The sequence below is a fragment of the Ursus maritimus genome, unplaced genomic scaffold (genome assembly GCF_017311325.1).
Source record: "Ursus maritimus isolate PB19 unplaced genomic scaffold, ASM1731132v1 scaffold_7, whole genome shotgun sequence".
NCBI lineage: Eukaryota > Metazoa > Chordata > Mammalia > Carnivora > Ursidae > Ursus > Ursus maritimus.
The window spans coordinates 79,038,819-79,061,651 of NW_024426885.1; the positions used below are offsets into that span (position 1 = coordinate 79,038,819).

Genomic DNA, 22,833 nt, shown 5'->3' on the forward strand with positions numbered 1-22,833 from the left:
TCCAGTCTGTCACCTTCCAAAGCTGATTTTCTTAGTAGCCATATCAAAGGATGAAATGTTTTACCACATACATATATACACCAGAGGTACACACCCTATATAGACATATTCCAGAAAATTTATTTAGGATTTCAGTTCCCATATTGAAAAGAACTGTATAGTGCCAAGTACAATGAATGAAAACAGGCCAATACCAGGCAGTTACTATGAAATTTCTTTAAGAACGCAAGAAATAATGAGAATATCTCAAAAGCTTTCGGGATCATTTAGGAGGGATTAGGAATATATATGACATCTAACTTCTCAGCATCTAAGAATTAAAGATGGAAGATGGAGGAACAGCGCTTTACAGGTTCTGCATTCAGCCTAGAGTTCTGTATCCAGCCAAACCATCAGTCAAGAGAAGGAAGGAATGACCCTCAAGAACAACAAAATATCCATGCAACATTTCTTAGGAAATTACTAGATTGTGCGCCCTAACAAAATAAGAGAATAAACCATGAAAGAAAAGAAAGGGGCTTTGGGTAAACAGAGGGTCCAGCTCAGAAGCAGCAAAGTCCAGGGATGACAGCTGTGCCCCAAGCTGAAGAGCAGCCGGTTCTCACTGTAGCAGGAGGACGAGGGCTTCAGGAAAAAAAGAAGCAGTAGAACTAGTAGGTGGATATTGAAATGTTTGGGGGAAATAATAGATTCTTAGAAAAATAGGTGAATTAGAATAGGAAGCAAATATTAACATCTGTTGGGTGGCTTAACCCAGAATTATCACATTGCCATTGAAGGTTGGGATTAAGAGAAGTGAAATGTGGGGGTGCTTCGGTGGCAGCAGATATGTAGGTAATTGACAAATCTACAAGAGGCAATGTTATGTATATACCATAGAAATGCTGCATTAAATATCAGGAAAAAGAATATGGGTAGTTGTGGATGTCTACTTTTGGGGAAGAAACAGGAATATGGGTTTGAGGATGAATAGAGCTGCAGATGAATTATTTTTTTATTGTAAAAAATATGTAATATGTATACATATAAAATATATACAATAAAATTTACCTTTTTAAAAATTTTTTTGTAAGAGATGGGGCAGGGAGGGGGGCAAAGGGAGAGAGAGAGTCTTAAGCAGGCTCCGTGCCCAACGCGGAGCCTAATGCAGGGCTCGATCTAACAACCCTGAGATCATGACTTGAGCTGAAATCCAGAGTCAGATGCTTAACCAGCTAAGCCACCCAAGCGCCCCTAAAATTGACCATTTTAACCATTTTTGTGTGTATACTTCAGTAGCATTATGTACATTCACATCGTGCAGCTGTCATCACCTAAAACTTTTTTTTCTCCTATCACACTGAAATGTTGTATCCATTAAATAGTAACTCCGCATTCTCCCTACTCTGAGCTCTTGGCAACCACTGTTCTACTTTCTGCCTCTGCGTATGTAACTATTCTGGGCACCTTATGTAAGTGGAGTCTTGCAGTATTTGCCTTTTTGTGACTGACTTAGCATAGCATGTGACTTCATTTAGCATAATGTCTTCCAGGTGCACTCATGTTGTGGCCTGTGGACAGGCCACATTTTCCTCCATTGTACCTGTATACCACATTCTGTTTATTCATCCATGGATGAACACTTGGGTTGCTTCTGCCTTTTAACTGTTGTCAATAATGCTGGTATGAATAGGTGTACCAGTATCTGTGCATGTCCCTGCTTTCATTTCATTTGGTTATACACCCAGAAATGGAGTGGCTGGGTCAAATGGTGATTCTGTGTTTAATTTTTTGAGGAACTGCCATATTGTTTCCACACAAGCTGCATCATTTTTCATTCTCACCAGCAAGTACAAATGTTCCAATTTCTCTACATCCTTGCCAGCACTTGTTATTTTCTGGGCTTTTTATTTTAATTTTTTTAATTTTTTTAATTTAATCGAGCTATCCTAATGGGTGTGAAGTGGTATGTCATTGTGGTTTTTCTCCCTGTCTTTATTTTAAACCACCATAACTTGGAGAAATCACACGTCAGCTACAGAAGCAGAGACCTGAGAAACCTCCCCCTCCCTATGACCCTTGGTAACTGATCTCTCTTGCAAAGCCCCTTCCCCAAAAGCAAGAGGAAGAGGACGAAGTATAAAGAACCCTTATTTTAGCTACAATCTTTCCAAGATTTTCCGATTCTTTTTACTTCTGGGGTATGATAGCTGATAATTGTTTCATTTGCTGGGAATCAGAGCTCTAGGAAATCCATGTTAGCCACTTGGCCACTCTCATGTACCCTGGCCCAGTGTTTTAAAAAATGAAGAAATGCTAAAAGAGGATTTTAGAAACAGAGGTATTTAAAATGTGCACACTGGACACATCAGTACTTTTAGTGTACACACTTAAAATGACTGTAATTATCTTGAGACAACTTCCAGAGTCTAAATTTGAGGCCTTATGGTCTCCTTTCTTGGAAGGCCTATTTAAGCATCTAGTAGATTCAGTCTCACATTTTTGACCACCTAATAGGAGGCCTTCCATCCCTCCCTTCTTCTGTTCCTCTTTTGAGTCTAGACAGTATAGCTCAAGTTCCAGAGGAACCAGGAAAATGACCATCGATTTTCAGTCTCTGTGATTCCAATTTTGTGTATATTTGCCACATGATCTTTTTTCTTTTTAATTGAAGTATAGTCAACACACATGTTATATTAGTTTCAGGTTTATAACATAGTGATTGGACAACTCTGTGCATTATGTTATGCTTTCAAGTGTAACTACCATCTGTCACCGTAGAATACTATGATTATATTCCCTGTGCTGTACATTTCATCATGACTTATTCATTCCATAACTAAAACCTGTATTTTCTGCTCCCTGTCATCCGTTCTGTCCATACCCCTACCCGCTTCCCTTTGTATTTATGGGTCTGTTTTTCCTTTTTGTGTGTATTAATTTGTTTTTCAGATTCTACATATAAGCGAAATCATACGGTATTTGTCTTTCTCTGACTGACTTATCTCACTTAGCATAATACTCTTTACATCCATCCATGTTGCAAATGGCAAGATCTTATTTCTTTTTAATGACTGAGTTATATTCCATTGTCTGTCTGTGTATCAGTCATCTCTTTATTCATCTATCAGTGGACACTTGGGCTGCTTCCATAATTTGGATATTGTAAATAATGCTGCAGTAAACATAGGGGTGCATGTATCATTTTGAATTAATGTTTTTGTTTTCTTCGGCCAGCTATACCTAGTGGTGGAATTACTGGATCATAGGGCAGTTGTACTTTTAATTTTTTGAGGAACCTCCATGCTGTTTTCCACAGTGGCTGCACCAATTCACATTCCCACTAACAGTACATAAGGGTTCCTTTTTCTCCACATCCTTACCAATACTTGTTTCTTGTCTTTTGGATTCTAGACATTTTGGCAGTTGTAAGGTATACCTCAGTGTGGTTTTAATTTGCGTTTCCATAATGATTAGTGATGTTGAACATCTTTTCATGTGCTTATTGACCATTTGTATATCTTCTTTGGAGAACTGTCTTATGGTTTGTGTTTTTGTTGTTGAGTTCTAGGATTTCTTTACATATTCTGGAAATTAATCCCTCATCAGACACATGATTTGCAAGTATTTTCTCCCATTCTATGGATTGCTTTTTTGCTTTGTGGATAGTGCCCTTTAATGGACAAAAAGTTAAAAGTTTGACGTAGTCCAGTTTAGCTGTTTTTTATTGACTGCCTTTGGTGACACGTCCAAGAAATCATTGCTAAACTGGCATTGTGCAGCTTTTCTCTTATGCTTCCTTTTAAGAGTTTAATAGTGTTTGGTCTTTTTTGTTTAGATCATTGATGCATTTGAGTAATTTTTGTATATGATGTAAGATAAAGGTCCAACTTAATGCTTTTACATGTGGATGGATATTCATCTTTTCCCAGCACCATTTGTTAAAAAGACTATCCTTTCCTCATTGAATGGTCTTGGCACACTTGTCAAAAAATTATTAGACCATATATACAGGAGTTTATTTCTGGGCTCTCTATTCTAGTCCATTGTCCTATATGTCTGTCTTCATGCCAGTACCACACTTTGTATCTTTATGGTAAATTTTGGAATCAGGAATTTTGAGTCGTACAGCTTTGTTCCTCTATTTCAAGATTGTTTTGGCCATTGAGGGTTCTTTGAGAGGCCATATGAATTTTAGGATGGAATTTTCTATTTCTTAAAAAAAAAAAAGTTTTGGGAATTTTTGAATGGCATTAATCTGTAGATTTTGTTGGGTGGTATTGAAATCTTAACAGTATCAAATCTTCTAGTTCATGAATGTGGGATGTCTTTCCATTTTTTTAGGTCTTTAATTTTTTTTCAACAGTGTTTTGTAGTTTTCTCTGTATATCATCTCCTTGATAAAGTTCTTTCATAGATACTCTTGTTACCATGGATGGAATTTTCCTTTTTGGATTGTTCATTGTTAGTATATAGAAATACAACTGATTTTTGTGTGTTAATTTTATATGCTGCTGCTTTGCTTAATTTGTTTATTCTAACAATTTTTTTGTGGACTCTTTAAGGTTTCATACATACAAGAACATGTCATCTGCAAACAGATAATTTTATTTCTTCCTTTCCAATATGGAGGCCTTTTTGGATAGAAGTAGCAAAAACAGACTTCCTGTTTTGTTATTGACCTTAGAAGACAATTTTTGTCTTTTATCATCGCATATCATATTAGCTGTGGTATGGATTTTTTCTTTTTAAATCGACTTTAGTTTTTAGAGCTATTTTCCATTCACAGCTACATTCACTAGAAGGTACAGAAGTTTCCCATATGCCCCCTGCCCTCACACGTGTATAGTCTCCTTCATTATCATTGCTCTCTACCAGAGTGGTATATTTGTTATAATTGATGAACCTGTACTAACATATCATTATCATACAAAATCCATAATTTCTATTAGGGTTCACTCTTGGTGTTGTACATCATATGGTCTTGGACAAATTTTAATGACACGTATCCACCATTATAGTAACATATGGAGTAGTGTCACTGCTCTAACAGTCATCTATTCATCCCTCTCCACTGCCCCACCCCCACCAGCCGCTGGCCACTGCTGATTTTTGACTGTTTCCATACTTTTGACTTTTCTAGACTGTCATATAGGTGAAATCATTGAGTATGTAGCATACAGAAACTCTGGTACTATACAATATGGCAATATATGAAAAACTCACAGCATGCAAAATGGTATGGCCCCTTTGGAAGACAGTTGGTGCTTTCTTACAAAACTAAATATACTCCATAAAATCAAGCAGTTGAATCCCTCTGGGTAGTTACCCAAAAGAGTTGAAAACTTATATTCACACAAGCATGGATGTCATGTCTTTTAAGACATGGCTCCCAAAAGAGGAAAAAGGGGGGAAATTAAGGATAAAAATAGGCTCTGGATCTGTAAGGCCCCTGAAAACCTTTTCCATCGGTGGGGATTTCAGCAATGGTGGCTGGCTTCTGTGTCTGCAGGTCTGTAATCAGAAGCAGCAATGATCGGAACACAGATGTCTGATAGTTGGAGGACAAGGTCCCATAAGCTGGTGTAGGCTGTGCTAGGAATATATGCATGGCTGCCTGCTGGGAGGTGAGGGGTGCAGGGGTTGGGTAGCTGCTACCATATTAAGAGTTGAAATTGACTGAAATTAACTGTGATTTACTGTCTTAAGCCTTCCCCTAGAAGCTGCAGGCTTTTGAATAGATTCTCCAGGGTTCCAAAATAGTTACACTAGTCAGATTATGCTAGTACAGTTTTTGTTTAGGTGGGGAGGTGGATTCCTGGTGGCTCCCTCTGCCATCTTCCCTCAACTGATTTCTTATTACAGGTTTTTTTATATCTTTTGAAATTTATGTTAATATATTCTTTTGACAAAAATAATTTAAAAATGCACTTTGGCAGCTGATTTAGGACTAGTTCATAGGAATTCTTTGAGGAAAGTAAAGACTTCTAGAAACTAAAGATTTCATTCTCACAGCTGTCTTTAATGAATTCAGATTTTTATATACTGAAATTATTTGAAGTAAGGTATAGTTTGTCTTAGAAAGATTGGCATTCTAGATTTTCCACATTTTGAGGGTATTATCTCTTTGTTCTTGTGTAAGTTTTTAGTCTACTTTCCAAGTATCTACGGTTAAATTTTCCCATTTCCCTTTGGAAAGTGCTGTTTTCTTGCTTTTTTTCCGCTTTTCCATTGTATCAAATTTATAAGGCAATGAGCCAATTGTGGGCATGAAATCCTTGGGAGGAGAGAGGAGGAAGTGGGAGGGGCAGCCATGGTGAATGTTTTCCTAAGTAATATTCAAGTTCTTTGAGAGAACTTATCCTCCCCCCCTTTTAAAAATGCTGTGATACTTTCTTTTAAATAGATTGTTTATTCTCCTGCCAGTCTCACTATTGCCCAAAATGCTAGATAAGAAATTGTGAAGTTCACATATTAAAGGGAGCACACAAAGTATTTTACCAACCCTCACTAAAAAACAACAATAACAACAACAAAAAACCCCAAAATAAAACAGAACAACTATAGGAAAATACATGAAAGAAGAGAGTCAGGGTTCTTCATTGCACGTGACAGAAAGTAGCTCTTATTCACTTAAACAGAAAAGAATTATTTGAAAAATGTTAGATAGCTCATAGCTTAGAGAACCAGGCTTGGAAATTTTGTTGAAGCTGAGGGAAGCAAGGCATGGTCAGGAGGTTACAATGAGGGCAGTCTCTGCTTCGGGCATTGCTGCTTGGACACTTGCTGTCCCAAGTAGTGCTGCTGCGACTCGATGTGGGTGACTGTGCTCCTAAGCTTTCAGCTCCACCGGAGCTCTCTTTCAGAGATCTGACTCCTCTACACCTTGCTCTCACCACCTAGCAGTCAGTGGCCAGAGTGGGAGGACCTCACTGGTCTTGGGCTTGCACACATGACAAAAAAGGTGGGGAAAGGAGTATTTGCTTCTCACCTCTTGAAATTCTCTCTAGATTAGAATGGCTCGGATGCTGAGCAGTCTAAGGAAGACTAATACCTCCTACAAATTTCTCTTATTTTACACGTCCTATCCTCAGACTCTCTTCCCAAAGATACCTACAATTAAAACTTTCAGGTATTCTTTAAGAAATTGTTTTCCTCTTATATCCACTTTTTAAGAAAAATAGATGGGAACATACTGCCTACTCTTCTGCATCTTGCTTTTTTTTTCATTTAACATACTTAGGAATTTTCCATACTGGCATGGAGACGGAACTGATTTTGTTATTGGCTTTTATTCCATTTTATGATCATTCCATAATAAACAATCCCCTCTGATGCACATTTAGGTTACTTCTTGTTTATTACTATTGAAAGCCACCCTCTAATAAACATTTTCACACATGTACCTTGGTGTCCTTTTGCAAGTATTTACTGAAGGTAAATTCTTAGCAGTGGAACAGTGGAATTGCTGAGACTGGTGGATTAAACTTTTACCCTTAAAAACAGTGTCATTGTATTCTCACCAACATGTAGGACAAGTATTATCAAACTTAAACTTTTTGCCATTTGTTGGTAATTTGAGTTTTTATTGCATTTCTTTAATTGTGAGAGTAAGCAGCTTTGTGGTGTTTATTGGTCATATTTCTTTCCTTTGGTTTGTACCTGTATACTGACCCTATCTTCAACTTATTTTTAAAAATTTTTTCCCTTATAATTTTTATGAACTCTTCAAAAAATAAGGAAGTTAGTGGTATTCTTTGTTCAGACAATTTTATAATGCCCCACCTTGCTGGTCTTTTGAATTTTATGACTGCAAGATTCAGGTGAAGCTGTTACAAAGAGCTTGATGGATTATCTCTGTTTCAAATTATTGCTGTCTGCTTTACTAATATATATATAAAATCATGGAATGTCAAAGATTTTGTTGTTGATAGTTGTTTGTTAAGGAATATTCTTTAAGAAATAACCTTACTTAAATAGCAAATTGAAAACCCTTTTAATCTAGAAAAATGTCATGCATCCACCACTCTTGAGTTACTGAATCAGAGCAACATTCTCTTGGACAGACATGGAAGCGAAAGGGAATTCAGTGGCTCCTGAAACTTTTTTTTTAAGGAATTCTGCTTGTTCTCTGGCTCTAGTGTCATACAGCTGTCTAACCTGTGGGGTTCTACCTTATTTAAAATTGTTGTTTTTTGATCCAAACATTTCCTTACTCCAAGCCTTTTCTTTTGTTTTAACCATTCCTTTATATAATGCTTTTTTGTATTCATCTAGGATTATTCCCCCCCTTTTTTTTCCTGGTTGTAAACCTTTTAAATCTGAACATTGTGAGTAAATTCTCTGCAGCTGTATTGATTGGTTTTCTAAGATAATTTCTATTCATTTGCCTTTTTTAAACTAGTATCATTTGTGATTGTTTATACAGAATTTAGTTTTTAAAGTCTCTCTGTAGTTTTTCCTTTTAGATTTTGAGTTATGAATTCATAGCCTGTTATTTAAATTTAAATGAAGCTTTTGAAATCCGTTTTACTGATCTGTATCATATCTAACCATGCCAGTATTTCCTTCCTTGTCTGACGTGAGCTCTAAAATTATATGAACACTTTCTCCCTGTTTCCTGGCATTTCCACTCAAACTTGTTCCTCATTCTTGGCTAGAAATAGGTCCAGAATTTTAGTTTTCTTCTTTATTTTATTAATCTACTGATAACATTAATCAAACATATCAGGAATTTGTTAGAAAACTGCATATGGTTGAAAATACTTTTTCAGTAGGTATTTTGACAGTTATGAAGTCCCATTTATTACTGTAGCTTTCCTGTTTCAGTTTTATGCTCTGTTCCAAGAATGTACCCATTTGCACTACCTTACTAAGGTATACGTATTATGGTCTATTGGATTTTTTCAAAGATCTCTGTATTTTAGACTTGTGCTATCCAGTATGTTAACCATTAGCCACATATAGCTACTTATGTTTAAATATAAATTAGTTAAGATAAATTTACTCATTCATTTTCATTTGCACTAGTGTTCAATAGCTACATGTGGTTAGTGGCTACTGTGCTGGACAACAGATACAGAACATTTTCATCCTTGTGTAAAGTTCTATTTGACAATGCTATTCTTAGTGCCATTTTGCTTTTCATTCTAAAAAGTTTTCATTCCTGGGGCGCCTGGGTGGCACAGCGGTTAAGCGTCTGCCTTCGGCTCAGGGCGTGATCCCGGCGTTATGGGATCGAGCCCCACATCAGACTCCTCTGCTATGAGCCTGCTTCTTCCTCTCCCACTCCCCCTGCTTGTGTTCCCTCTCTCGCTGGCTGTCTCTATCTCTGTCGAATAAATAAATAAAATCTTTAAAAAAAAAAAAAAAAAAGTTTTCATTCCTGAAGATGATATACTCCTTCTATTGCTATCTCTGGTATTAAGCAAAATACATTTGAGATATTTTGAGGTGGGTTGCATTTTACATATTGGTAGTCATAAGTCAGATTACTTTTAAAATCAACTTTATTGAGTTATAATTTACATGCAGTAAAATGTACTCACTAAGTGTACAGTTCAGTGAGTTTTGACATGTATATACATCCATGTAAACATCACCGCAGTCAAGATTTAGATCATTTTTATTGCCATAAAAGTTTTCTTCATGCCCCTCTGCAGTCAGTTCCCCAGCGCTGGTTATAGGCTGTTTCTAAATCTTAACTGTAGTTAAGTTTTGCCTGTGTTAATATTTTGCATAAATGCAGTTACATAGTATGTACTTTTTTGGGTCTGGTTTCTTAATCTTAGCATAATTACACTGGTTGCTGCTTGTGTCATTAACTTGTGTGTTTTTATTGCTGAGTAGTATTCCACTGTATGGTTATGATATGATTTATTTATCCATTCACCTGTAATGGGCATTTGGGTTGTTGTAAATTTGGGCCTGTTACGAACAAAGCTGCTGGGAGCATTCATGTCCAAGACTTTTGTGGACGTATATTGTTATGTCTTTTGGTTAATATCCATGAAAAGAATTGCTAGGTCATACAATAGAATTACTAAAAGAAAAAAATGTACATATATTTAGGTTAATGGAACAGAATAGAGATTACAGGAAAACTCAGACATACGTTGTTAGACAAAGATGCCAAGAGAATTCACTGGGGACAGGATACTCATATTAACAAGTGGTTTAGGAACAACTGAATGTCAGTATGAAAAATAAAATGAACCTCGACTACTTGTCGCAATACACAAAAATCTCATATTACATTCAAATGGATATTGTAGATAGAAGCATAAAAGTAAAATGTAAAACTATAAAACTAATAGATAAAAACAGAGAAGAAAATCTTTGTGACCTTCGGTTTAGTCAAAGATTTCTTAGTACGTAGGAAGTTAACCAGGTAAGAAAAAGTTCACGTTGAACTTGATCAGCCTTAAAAACTTCTGTTGTTTGAAAGACACCATTAATAAAATAAAAAAAACAGCAAGTTTGGTGGGAGAAATACAATGCATATGTCTGACAAAGAACTTGAACTCAATGCAATATAGAGATGATTTTGCAAATTCAAAGAGGACAGCCCCATTAAGAAAAGGACAAAACATTTGAACAGGAACCTTATAAAAGAAAGTACTGAAATGATAAGTAAGCATATTAAAATATATTCAAAATCAATCATCAGTGAAATGAAAATTAAAAGATCATGAGGCACTGTTTCATATTTAATGGGATGGCTAAAACTTAAAGGGCTAATAGTGGGTTGGCAAGAATGTAGATCAGCTGGAACTCTAATCCATGTTGGTAAAAGTGCAAAATGATACAACTTCTTTGGAGAAATGCTTGGCGGTTTTTTATTCATAATAACAGCTTTCTGAATTTTTTCAGTGGGTTGTAGTTCACTTCCTCTGCTGTTTCTTTTCCCTCTAGTTTTATTCCTCTTTTGAGAGAGTAGATTTTCTTTCTTACTGAGGATCATTATCTTTGATCAGACTTTAATATAAAACTCTTAGTTTTGCTTTTCTGTTTAACTGAAGGTAATACAGGAGAAGGCAGTACAGTGCAGGCAAGTGTTAAGAGTGCACTTTTAACAGGATACTTTACTTGTATTGGATGTATGACTGATTTTAAGTTTGACAACCTGAAGATGACTAGGAGAAAATAGTTAAAGATTAGAATGTTTGGAGCTTCCCTGTGTTAATGGGATTAAGGCAGAGATGATTATATGTGAAAAAGAAAAAACAACAATCCAATTTCATGTTTTAGTAGTAGCAGTGGCAGCTATAGGTGTATTAGAGTTCTAAGAGCAAATTTTAAAAACATGAATACAGCAGAAGTGAATATGGTGCCAAATAGTGAGTTAGCTATAGAAAAATGTAGCAGATAAGTAGTTGTTTTGTTTTTTTTCTTTTCAGATATGAATTTTTCTTTTTTACCTATTTTTGGATGTGTGGGGACTGTCCAGTGTTCTTAGGGTCTTTTCTGAATGGGATACCTTAAAAGAGTGTTTGCTTCTGGGTTTCTCTCAAAATTCTGGGAGCATATGTTATTATGATTGTGGTTGTCAGTACTGGTACCCTGTAAATAAAGTAGTACTTGTCACAGAGGAGGTAAGTCAATAAATATTTTAAGATGAATTTTTATCAATTCTCCAAGCATTTGAAATGATCTAATGCTCTAATAAAATTAACTTTAGTATCAATATGTATTGGCACCAAGCAGAGATATACCAGTTCACGAATGACCCTCAGACTTTACAGTAAGACTTGAATTTAATTGGCTAAAGTAGATTTAGTCCACATAAAGCCCTTCAGTGGATCCATCAGTTAGCTGTTGAAACATGGAAAAAGCATGGCCAGGGGAAAGGAAGCTTTAGCCAATGAACCTCATATTTTTGGCAAGATAATTCCTGTTGTAAAGATGGAGACATCAGAATGTCTTTGTTAGAAATTGCTTTCACTAGCTTCTTTTGTTTGATTCCACATTTATTCAGCAGCATTATACTTTCACTTTTCAATGGGTCTGCTTATGGCAAGGTATTGGACTTCTCATAAAGATGTGGATAATTTAGTTCCTGTGGCAGTTGGACTTTTCAAGGAAATTAATATATTGCTGTTATAGTCTTTATGATATTTATATATCAGTCATATGACATGAGTTTGAATATGTTCCTGAAAAAAAGTACTGCTCAATATACTGACAGGATCAGGGCTCACCCAGAAGGTAGAGGATCAGACCCTGGACCGTCACAGAAACTTCACCAAAGTAATAACAGAATTTCTGAGGCCTATAAAGAAAGTTTATCTTGCAACCCAGATACTTTCCCCCCCTCTATTGGAACGAGTTTAATAGTATGGTATAAGTATGTAGAGCAGCTAGATTGAGTTTTTCATTTGATTTATATAATCTTGCATCTTCAAAATTGAACATTGTGTATTAATTTGCCTGTAGAGTGCTCTAATTCGTATAGCAAATATATGTAAACATATATGTCCTATATTTCATAAAGAAATATTATAAATAAGATCAAATTTAAAGTTGCTTTATAATTACTGACTCTCTTAATTGTAGTATTTAGTCCATTTACATTTAGTATAATTATCAAAATGTTTTATTTACCATTTTTCTGTTTGTGTTTAGTTGTCCAATATTCCTTTGTTCATTCATTCATTCTTATTCTCATTCCTCTTTCCTTTCCTTTATTAACCTCTTTGCGGTTAATAAAATAATTTTAGGTATTCCATTTTAATTCTGTTGACTTTTTAGCTGTGCCTAAATATATATTTATGTATATATATATACACACACATATATATGTATGTGTATATATATGTATATATATGTATATGTATATATATATATTTTAGAGGTTTTGCAATAAGGATTAGAAAATGCATTCTTAGCTTATTATTGTCCTTTTAGAGTTAATATTGTGAGCATTAAAATGTAAGAATCTTACAAAAGTAAAATTCTGTATTCCTCCATTTCTTTTATATGATTATTGTCATATATTTTATATCTACATATGTATTAAATCCCAGAATATATTGTTATTTTATTTGCTTTAAACAGTTGTCTTTCAGAGAAAGGGAAGGAGAAAATGTTCTTTTATATTTATTCCCATTAGTTCCCCCTCAGCCTAAGGGGCAGGTCTGATGGCAACAAGTTTTCTCATTTTTTGTTGATCATTTTTTTAAAAGATTTATTTATTTATTTGAGAGAGAGCGTGGGGGGAGAGGCAAAGGGAGAAGGAGAGCGAGAAAATCTTCAGGCTGTCTCTGTCCTGAGTGCAGAGCCCAAAGCCAAGATCATGACCTGAGCTGAAGCCAAGAGTTGGATGCTTATCCAGCTGAGCCACTCGTCCATTGTCTTTCATCTGTCCTTCTGAGTCTCCAGTAACATATGTGATAAAGTACTTCGTATTGTTCCACAGGTCACTGATGAGCTGTTCATTTTTTCCATTTCTTTTTTCTGTTCTTCAGATTAGATAATTACTACTAATCTGTTGTCAAATTCATTATCTTTGTGTTCCAGCTAATATTTATGCATAACAAACTGCCTCTACACATATATATGACCTAGAGCATTTATTCATTTTATACTCACAGATTCAGTGAGTTAGGAGTTCAGATGAGGCATGGTGGAGATGGCTTGTCTCTGCTCCACAATATCTAGGGGCTTAGTTGGGAAGACTCAGTGACTAGAAATGAGTTGGCACATTGGGGACTGAATCATCTACAGGTGTTTTCACTGACATGTCTTGTAAATGCTGGCTGTTATCCAGGTCTTCAGCCTGGCTATTGGCCAGCACCCCTCTACTTGGCCTTTCCAAGTGGTCTCTTCATGTGGGTTAGTTCATGCTTCATCATATTGTGTTTGTTAGTTTGATGCCAAGAGTGAGAATCCAGAGTCCAAGGTGAAAGTGCATGACATTTTTATGATCTAGTCTTAGAAATCGCTTAATGTCACCTCTGCTGTACTCTCTCCATTTAGGCAGTCACAAAGGTGTGCCCAAGTTCTAGGGGGAGGAACCATAGACTTTACCAGTTGATGGGAGACGTGTTAAAGTTAGGTTGAAAGGAGAGCCATGTGGGATGGGTGATGCAGTTATTCTTGAAAAATGCAGTCTGCCACAACTTTCTTCTGTAGTTTTCAGTCTTCTTAAGAGATTTTTCTTTCCAGATACTGAGCTTTTGAGGCCTAGAATTTCTGTCTTTTATGGTTTTCTGTATCTTTTTTGAGACTTTTCATTCTTTTGCTTATTGTAATCATCTTCCTTTACATTCGTTTATGTATTTATAGTATCTGCTTTGAAGTCCATATCTGCTAGTTCCAACGTCTGGTTCATCTTGGAATTGGTTTGTATTGACTGCTTTTTTCTGTTGGTCATGGGTCATATTTTTCTGCTTTGCATGTCTAATAAATTTTAATTGTATGTTGAATGTTGTGAATGATATGTTGTAGGGAGTCTGGTTTGTTACTTTCTTTAAGGGTGTTGAGTTTCATTTTGGCAGGCATTTAAATTGACGATTAATCTTCTGGTATTGTCGGGCTTGGTTTTCCTTGTTAAGGCAGGCCTTTCAGTTTTGTCTTTTGTCTTAGGGCATGGTCCTCAGTTCTGAGGTGTGGCCTTTCTGGGGTCTCAGCTGAATACCTAGTGTACTTAAATGAAGTCTCTCTATTCTGGCTGGGCCGGAACGCCTCCTCTTGGCTGTGCCATCTCTGGTGTCATCTCAATTATGCTTTCAGATCCTGCACATATGCAGCCCAACCCTTGGCCAAGGACCAAAGGTGAAGTTCAGTACAGACTTCTGAGGCTTTCCTGTTCAGTCCCTTTTCTCTGCTGTTCTGTTCCACAAACTTTAGCTGCCTTAGCATCCCTGAACTCAAATCTTTGCCTTTTACCTCAGTGAGACCTCTGTTCCATCTGTTCTCTTTCCTTCTGCTGTGCCAGAAGAGAGCCTCCAAGCTGAAAGCAAGGCAGTCATGGGAGTTACCTCATGATTCTTTTTTCTGAAGTATTGTAAGCCTGTGCTGCCTTTTGTTTAGTGCCTAAAATGGTTACCTCATACATTTTGCCCAGTTTTACATTTGCTTATAGCAAGAGGATAATTCTTGTACCAGATACTCTATAATGGTCATGCTACTGTAAGAAAACTTATAATAGACGACCCCTTTATATTGAATACCAATATAAAAAGATCTTAAGAACAAACTTATTTAAGGCCTGTAATTTGGTTACAATAACCTTACTACTATAAAATAATTTATAATGTTCTAATTCTGCATTTTATTGAATTTTACCCATAAATTTGTATTTTTTTTTCCAGAAATGGCAAATACAGTGAAAATTTTTGTATTATTCTCTGTTCCCGACTGATGATAGACATTGCTAATCATTAATGATATTCTTCCCCAGTCTCCAATCTGGATGTTGTTTTAATAACCTTAATACTGCACACCAACAAGCCACCACCAGCTCAATGCCTATTTGCCATTTTAGTGTATTTCCATTTTACTAGCCCAGTCACTGTTATTTTGTGGGATATTTAATTTTATGAAAGGTTACCCCGGTAGATTGTTTTCTTTTCTAGAAGTGAAGAACTGAAGTGATTTTTTTTTTTTAAAAATGCATGTTAAAAGGAGTCATTAAGGCTATTTATTTAGTACGTTCTCAGTACTTCCTGAGTGAAACGTAGGAAAATGTAAGATGGGAAACAGAAATTCTCAGCACTTGTGCCTCTGATAAGTAATACTTGAAATTTAAGAGAGAATTAAAAAACCTGGTTTTGAATATACGTTGTAGGCACTTAGCTAGAGTAACACAGGAAGTGTCTTGATGAAATTAAAGATTGGGCTTTCTATGACTGTGCCTCTAGGAGGGATTTAAAGAGCAGTTACCAGCATTTTAACAAATTGTTTGTGTTTTGTTAGTTAATTGTTGTTTTTCACTGAGATCAGATTTGCAATTTTGTGATAGTGTATGCTAATAATTTTTTTTAAAAATGTCCTCAAGACAGGCTGAGTATGAATGAAGATACAATTTTAAAAAGCCTCATGAGTTTTTATAAACAGGAGTTGCATGAATCTCATTAAAACTATTTCTGGGGGTGCCTGGGTGGCTCAGTTGGTTAAGCATCTGCCTTTGGCTCCTGGGATCAAGCTCTACATTGGGCTTCCTGCTCAGAGGAGAGCCTGCTTCTCCCTCTCCTGCTCCCCCTGCTTGTGCTCTCTCTCTGTCAAATAAATAAATAAAATCTTAAAAAAGAAAAAAAAAAGTTTCTCAAGGAGGACTGTTGTCACATTAAAAAAAAACCTGGTTTCCACTTTTTTCTAATTCACAAATGGTATATGGAAATATTTATTTTATGTAAACTCAAATATACTGTTCAAAAGCAGTTGGATTTCTAAGCTCATCAAGCTCACTTTCTGGAGGTAAAATAGTGTTATATAACTTTGTCAATTCTATACTTTTTTGGAAAATACAGTAGGACAGGAAACTTTTTTTTTTTCTTTTGAAAGTAGTATATGCTTATGTTTTACCAACACAGTTGTGGAGGTGTTGAAAGTGAATAGTGAAAACCTCCATCTCTCCCTGAAAACTTCGGTAACTGCTCTGACCATTTTGGTATTTCGACTGCACCTGAGTGTGTGTGCAGGGCAGCCGCATGTGAATCGTGTTCCCTGGATTTGGGCTGTAAGATGAGTGATATTTATACAGTATTGGTTTATGGATTTGGATTCAAAACTTAATTTACCAGACCCAGAATGAACTAAAAGTGAATTGTTAATCCTCCAAAATACCTTTTTCTCTGCTCACATTTAAATTGTAGGCTTTCTGTGAGAAAATTGTATTTTGCAGATCATTTCCTGCTTATTCATTTTCTTTCAAAACAAAACAAAACCTTGAAGGAAAAGATATGGCAGATAGCAATGAGTTGTTGTTTTCTAAATTTTATAGTCACTGTCCTTCAAATAATTTGTTTTTGTTTTGGCTATCCCAATTATCCTTAGCATTTATCTAAATTTCCAACCATATTAAAATGCAAACTGAGAAAAAGCTAAAAGTATAAAGTTTCTGGAAGAAAGCGTAGAGAGTATCTTTCTGAACTTTGGGGTACGGAAAGATTTCTCAGGGTACAAAGGTCTAAACAAAAGCATTCGATATATTGGATTTTTATCAGAATTTTATTTTAAGATTTTATTTATTATTTGAGAGAGAGAGATTGAAAGAACGAGTGGGAGGAGGGGCAGAAGGAGAAGCAGACTTCTTGTGGAGCAGGGAGCCTGACATGCAACTCGATCCCACGACCCTGGGTCATGGCCTGAGCTGAAGGCAGACACTTAACTGACTGGGCCATCCAGGCGCCCTTTATCAGAATTTTAAGTAGTTGATTATCAAAACACATTATTAAGGAAATGAAAAGGCAAGTCATAGATAAGGAGCAAATATTCATGTCAATATGTATATCTGATAAAAAACTTTTACCCAGAATATATAAAACTTCTGTAAATCAGTAATAAAAAGCCAGTTAATTCAACTGGGGGGCTGGGGAATGAGCCAGTGACTTGAACAGACATTTTCAAAGAAGGTATAAAAATGGCTAATAAACAAATGAAAATATGCCTAATATCATTAGTCATCAGGGAAAGGAAATTTAAAACCACAATAAGGTACCACTTTATACCCATTGGAAAAGCTATGCTTAAAACTGACAGCACCAAATGTTGATGAGACTGTGGAGCAACTGAAACTCTTTTAAAATACAGATAGGATTGTAAAATGGTATAACTTTTGGAAAACTGTTTAGTAGTATCTGCCTTACGACCCAGCAACTCTACTTCTAGTTATTACTGATTTACTCAAGGAAAATAAAAGCTTGTGTCCCCAAAATTCTTGCCCAAGAATGTTTATGTACTTATTCATAATAACCCCAAACTGTAACCATCGTAAATATCCATCAAAGGAGGATGGATAAACAAATGATGATGTAGTCATGCAGTGGAATCTTACTCCGAATAGAAGCAATGAACTATTGATACATGTAACATGGATAAATCTGTAAAACATTAGATTAAATGAAAGAAGCCAGTTACAAAAGACTACACATTGTATGATTACGTTTATATGGAGTTCTAGAACAAGGACATATTAATTTGTGGTAATATTAGCTGCCTGGGAGCTTAATGGGGTTTGACTGCAAATGGGCATAAGGAAATTTTCTGGAGTGGTGGAAGTATTCTGTATTTTTATTGAGATGTTCATACACCTAAGATCTGTTTCGCTGTATTTAAATTTTATCTCAGTTTAAAGAAAAAATCCAGAAGTACAAATCGAGAAAGGTTATAGGAATAGAGAAGATAAAGAGGGTACGAGAGACAAGAGTGAAAGGTGTGTAACACCACTTTTTTCTGTAGTATATTCATAGTTGAGTAGAAGTCATCTTAGCAGAACCAGTGCTTCCTGGGTTAGTTGAAGAAGTGGGCTAAACCGAAGGATCATAAAAAGTGACTTATACCTTAAATATTTAAAGAAAAGTACACATGAAATGTTAGAATGAAATATTGTTCTCTATGGCTTATTAACCACCAGCACCAGAACCACAAAGTAGTAATTTTTCTTTGTTTCCCTTTGCCCCTTGGCAAGAGTTCTTAGTCTTTTTTTATGCCAAGTACCTTTTTGGCAGTCTGGTGGAGTTTATGGACCCCTTCTTAGAGTGATTTTAAATTAGGAATACAGATATATCTGTTACTTAATATTAGTCATTTGTATTTGTTTTGCAGAAGGAAATAAAGATTAGAGATAATTGAAATTATAGAATAGAACAACCATAGAGAAAATCAGTGATCATCTTTACCTTTCCCTTCATTAATAGAACACTTGCTTGTTTGCTGTGTACGTGTTTTCCCAGAATGCCATGGTAATTCCAGCCTCCCCTGTGGCTAGATTTGATAATATGATAACTTAAGATCTATTGTTTTTAAGTAGAAATGATGAGTTCTTAAAGGAGAGGCCTCTCCTTCTTTCCCTTCTCCAGTCTGTTCCTACTACAAATATGATGGCACACCATCTTGGACCTTGGGCTGCTCATCATGTTGGCTGAGCATATGATGGAAGGGTCCTGGGCTCCAGTGCTTTATGAAACAAATCTCCCCAACCAGTTATAGACTACTAATCCTATGTGGGAGAGTAGTGTATTTAATATAATCAGCATATTTATTTATGAGCTCCTGCCCCTCTTCTTGGGTTTCTCACAGCTAAACCTTATTCTCACTGATAGTATTTTTTTGACGGCAGGGACAATAAATAGTTCATAAATAATTTTATTCCAGGGAAACAAGCAGTTTCAGGTTCTTAATACATGTTCTCTCAATACATTTAAGTAAAAGATAATATTGATAGGAATGGGTATCAAGGAATGAAAACATGAAAGCATACCATTAAAAAAAATATATAGTGACCCGGAACCCTTGATGAAACACTGGTCATGCAAGGAAAGAGCCTGGTCTAGAAACTGCTGAGTGGTTTATGGAATGAGGGCCTGACTCTGCAGAAATAAGAGGAACCCATCTTGTCATACTAAGTCCATTAGAGAGTATTTTGTTGGTATTGGAGAAAGTCATTGTTACATTCGTTTTGATATAATAGCTCAAAAAATATTAAAAAACCAAATGTTTGCTAGAATACTATAGTTAACACAGCATATAAAATCATTTATAGTCTAATGACTTAATTTTTAAGTGTTGGTTGTAAATGATATTTTGACCTTTGCACACTCCTAGTGTGACATACAAATATTTCAGTTAGTGACAAAGTTACAAGTAATGCTCTTACTGTGTAGCATGATTTTTCACATCCGAATTTATGAACTCTTTTTCCCCTCTACCCAACCACACACATATTTTCAGCCCTCCTTCTAGTAGCTAAATTTTAATTTTGGTTGTATCAATTTTGGGTTTTTATGTGATTATGACTAGATAATGCAATTTACAGTTAAGTACTGTAACTGTTTTTTCCTGAACATTCTATTTTTCCTAGAGTTAAAATTCTCCTCTCTTTTAGCTCCTTTAGTTTCTATGTTCTTAACTTTAATTTATCCCTAAACTATATACATCTCTTAACATGTTCAAGCACATTTGGTATTATATTGATTTTATCTTCTTCAGGAGCCTTCTGAGCTACCCTGATCTGGGTCAGTTGCTCACTAGGTTTGCTTATAGCTGTCTACTTAGGATATTCCTTCACCATCATTCTGAGGATTCCCTTTTCCCTTCTCATGAGTTGGATTCTTCAGTTCTTGGTATCGTTCTCTTTCATGGTTTCCCACCCTTGTTTTGGTGAAACGCATCTTCTAGTAACTTCCTGAAAGAGAATATGTGGGCAGCAAAATTATTTGAGATTTCTCTTGTTTAAAAATGCCGTTATTATATATTCACACTTGATTTAATGTCTCTTTTGGTATGGAATTCTAGGCTGGGAATAGTTTTCCCTCCAAGTCAGAAGGTTTTGCCCAGTTGTTTTCTAGCTGCTAGTTTGCATTAAAAAGGGTGGTGTAATTCTGATTCCAGATACTTTTTATGAACCTGTTTCCTCTTGGGCAGCTTCTAGGATCCTACATTTATCTCTTCAGTATTCAGAAATTTCATTGAACTATATATGCCTGTATTTGGGTCTATTTTCATCATTTTTGCTGAATACTCATCGTATCCTTTGATTTTGGAAATTCCTGTCCTTCAGTTTGGGGTATTATTCTTGAATTGTATCTCGGATTTCTTCTCCTTGTGTTTTCTGTTCTTTTCTCTAGAACTCCTACTCATATGTTGAAACTCCTAGACTTTAAATCTTTTTAAATCTTCTCTTTTGTTTTCCATTTGTTATTTATTCTGTTTATCCTGCTATTTCCTCAGCTTATACTTTTCTAACCCTTCTCCCCTATTACCTACCTCATAAGAGTAAACACATTTGTACGCATAAAGTACTTAAATGTGGTAAAAACACATGGCAAGTGCTTTTGTTGGCTGTTAATTGTTGCTGTTGTTTAGTTTTGTAACTGTTTGGAGGGAGAGGTCCTTGGTCTTGATTCTTTGGCTTATTAGCTATATGACCTTCAGCAAGTTTTGTAATTTCTTTGACACCTATTTTCCTCATTTGTAAAATGTGAATAAACTCTACCTCTCAGATGTTTGTGTCAACTGAGAATATATATGTGAAAATACTTAATAAACTTTGTATGGAGTTAATAGTTACTACTTGCATCTTTCAAATATGAAAAGTTTCTCGTTTGAAAGAAAATGATGGCTGAATTTTCAGGGTTATTTTTAGGATTCATCGATTAGACGTGACTATTTCTTGCACATCTGAATGAGCTAGGTGAACTTGAGCTAAGTGCTAATGCTGCCTTTTAAATAACTTATTTAATACTCAACCTCATAATGTTAGGCTGGAGAGAGAAGATTATGAAAATATTTATTCTATGAAAAGCTATGGCTTTACTTCAGATTGTATAAATCTGTGTAATGTAATAATTATTTAAGAATGACCTGATTACTAGCTTAAACCCATGAAGGGAATATTTATTGGAATTTATTTATTTATTTTTCTTAAATGGTATTTGAGGTTAGGAAAAATGGAATCTGTCTTTTAGGCTTTCTCAATAGTATAAATGTAATTTCAAATGTTAGCTCATTTGTTTAATGGTGGCTTTTTGTTTGTTTGTTTTGTTTTAAGGTTTTTGGATTCAAAGCATAAAAACCATTACAAGATATACAATCTGTAAGTATGTTTTTTATTTGTATGCTTGCAAATATCTTCTAAAATAGCTATTAAGTGAAAGTTCTTTCCTTGTTAGAATCAGGTAGAGTAAAAGATATATTTTAACAGAATTGTGTTCCTAAAACAATTAGTCCAAGACGTCTGATAAAGAGCATTGTTAGGTCATTCAGAAAGTGTTGTGATGAGGTCAAAACAATGTTGGCACACATTCACTTTACTTGATCTGATTTAAATGACTTGGCGTCTAGCCCATCTTTGAGCCAATAACCATGTGGTAACTTGAAGTGTAATTCACAGCAGAGCTTTTCTGTTAAAGCATTAATAACATCTTCCATGGAGGTATGCTTCAGAGTGGGTGTCGTTGTATTTATTTTGTGTCTTTAGGTCATTTGATTGAAACAGCTGTTAGGGTATTCTCTAACTGTATATCACATAAATAAGTTACCTGACATTGTTGAGTTGGGTGGTTTCTCTTGTTTGGGGCAGGGATGTAAGGATTGCTTGCTTGGTACAGCTAGCTTATCTTTAACCTTTTGTATTTCTTTTTGACTTTGTGAGTAGGGATGTGAAAAGGAAAAAAAGAACAAAAAAAATTAGAAGAAAATATTTTATCATTTTTGCCCTTGAAGACTGTTATTCCTTCCCAAAATATTGACCCATTTCCTACCTTTTAAAAAATGGTATATAAAATTTGTTCTTTTCTACCTGGTTTTTATTTTTCCTATGTGATGTCTGTAACTTATGCAACAGGAAAAATTTTAATCTGAAGTTATGTTTCCTGATTGACTGTCACAATTTCTGTAGAATTTATTTCTCAAATGTAAGAGCAAGATTCTTTTCTGCCTTCAGTGGGCTTTTAAATCATCACCAAAAAGGATGAAAGATTCTATGTGCCTTGTCGACTTGTGGGATGTTGCTTTTCTATCTTTAATTTAGTGATCTTTCTGTTGTGATTAGACCTCAGAAGACATGAGAGTGAAGTAGACACCATTATTGTTTTCTCCTAGTGAGTTTTCATTATTTTCCTCGGATTCACAAAGAAGCGGACATTAATGCCGTACTTGCCGTGTTAGACCTTGTAAAACTTGTTGGCAGTA

At 35.4% G+C, this 22,833-nt stretch overlaps 1 protein-coding gene across 1 annotated transcript in view; it reads left to right on the forward strand.

Moving 5' to 3' along the window:
- LOC121101300 (phosphatidylinositol 3,4,5-trisphosphate 3-phosphatase and dual-specificity protein phosphatase PTEN-like) overlaps positions 1–22,833 on the forward strand; it is a 59,340-nt gene that overhangs the window by 28,849 nt on the left and 7,658 nt on the right. The window contains exon 3 of the mRNA XM_040624692.1: positions 21,692–21,736. Within this exon, the coding sequence (XP_040480626.1) occupies positions 21,692–21,736 (45 nt within the window). The remainder of the gene's footprint in view (positions 1–21,691; positions 21,737–22,833) is intronic.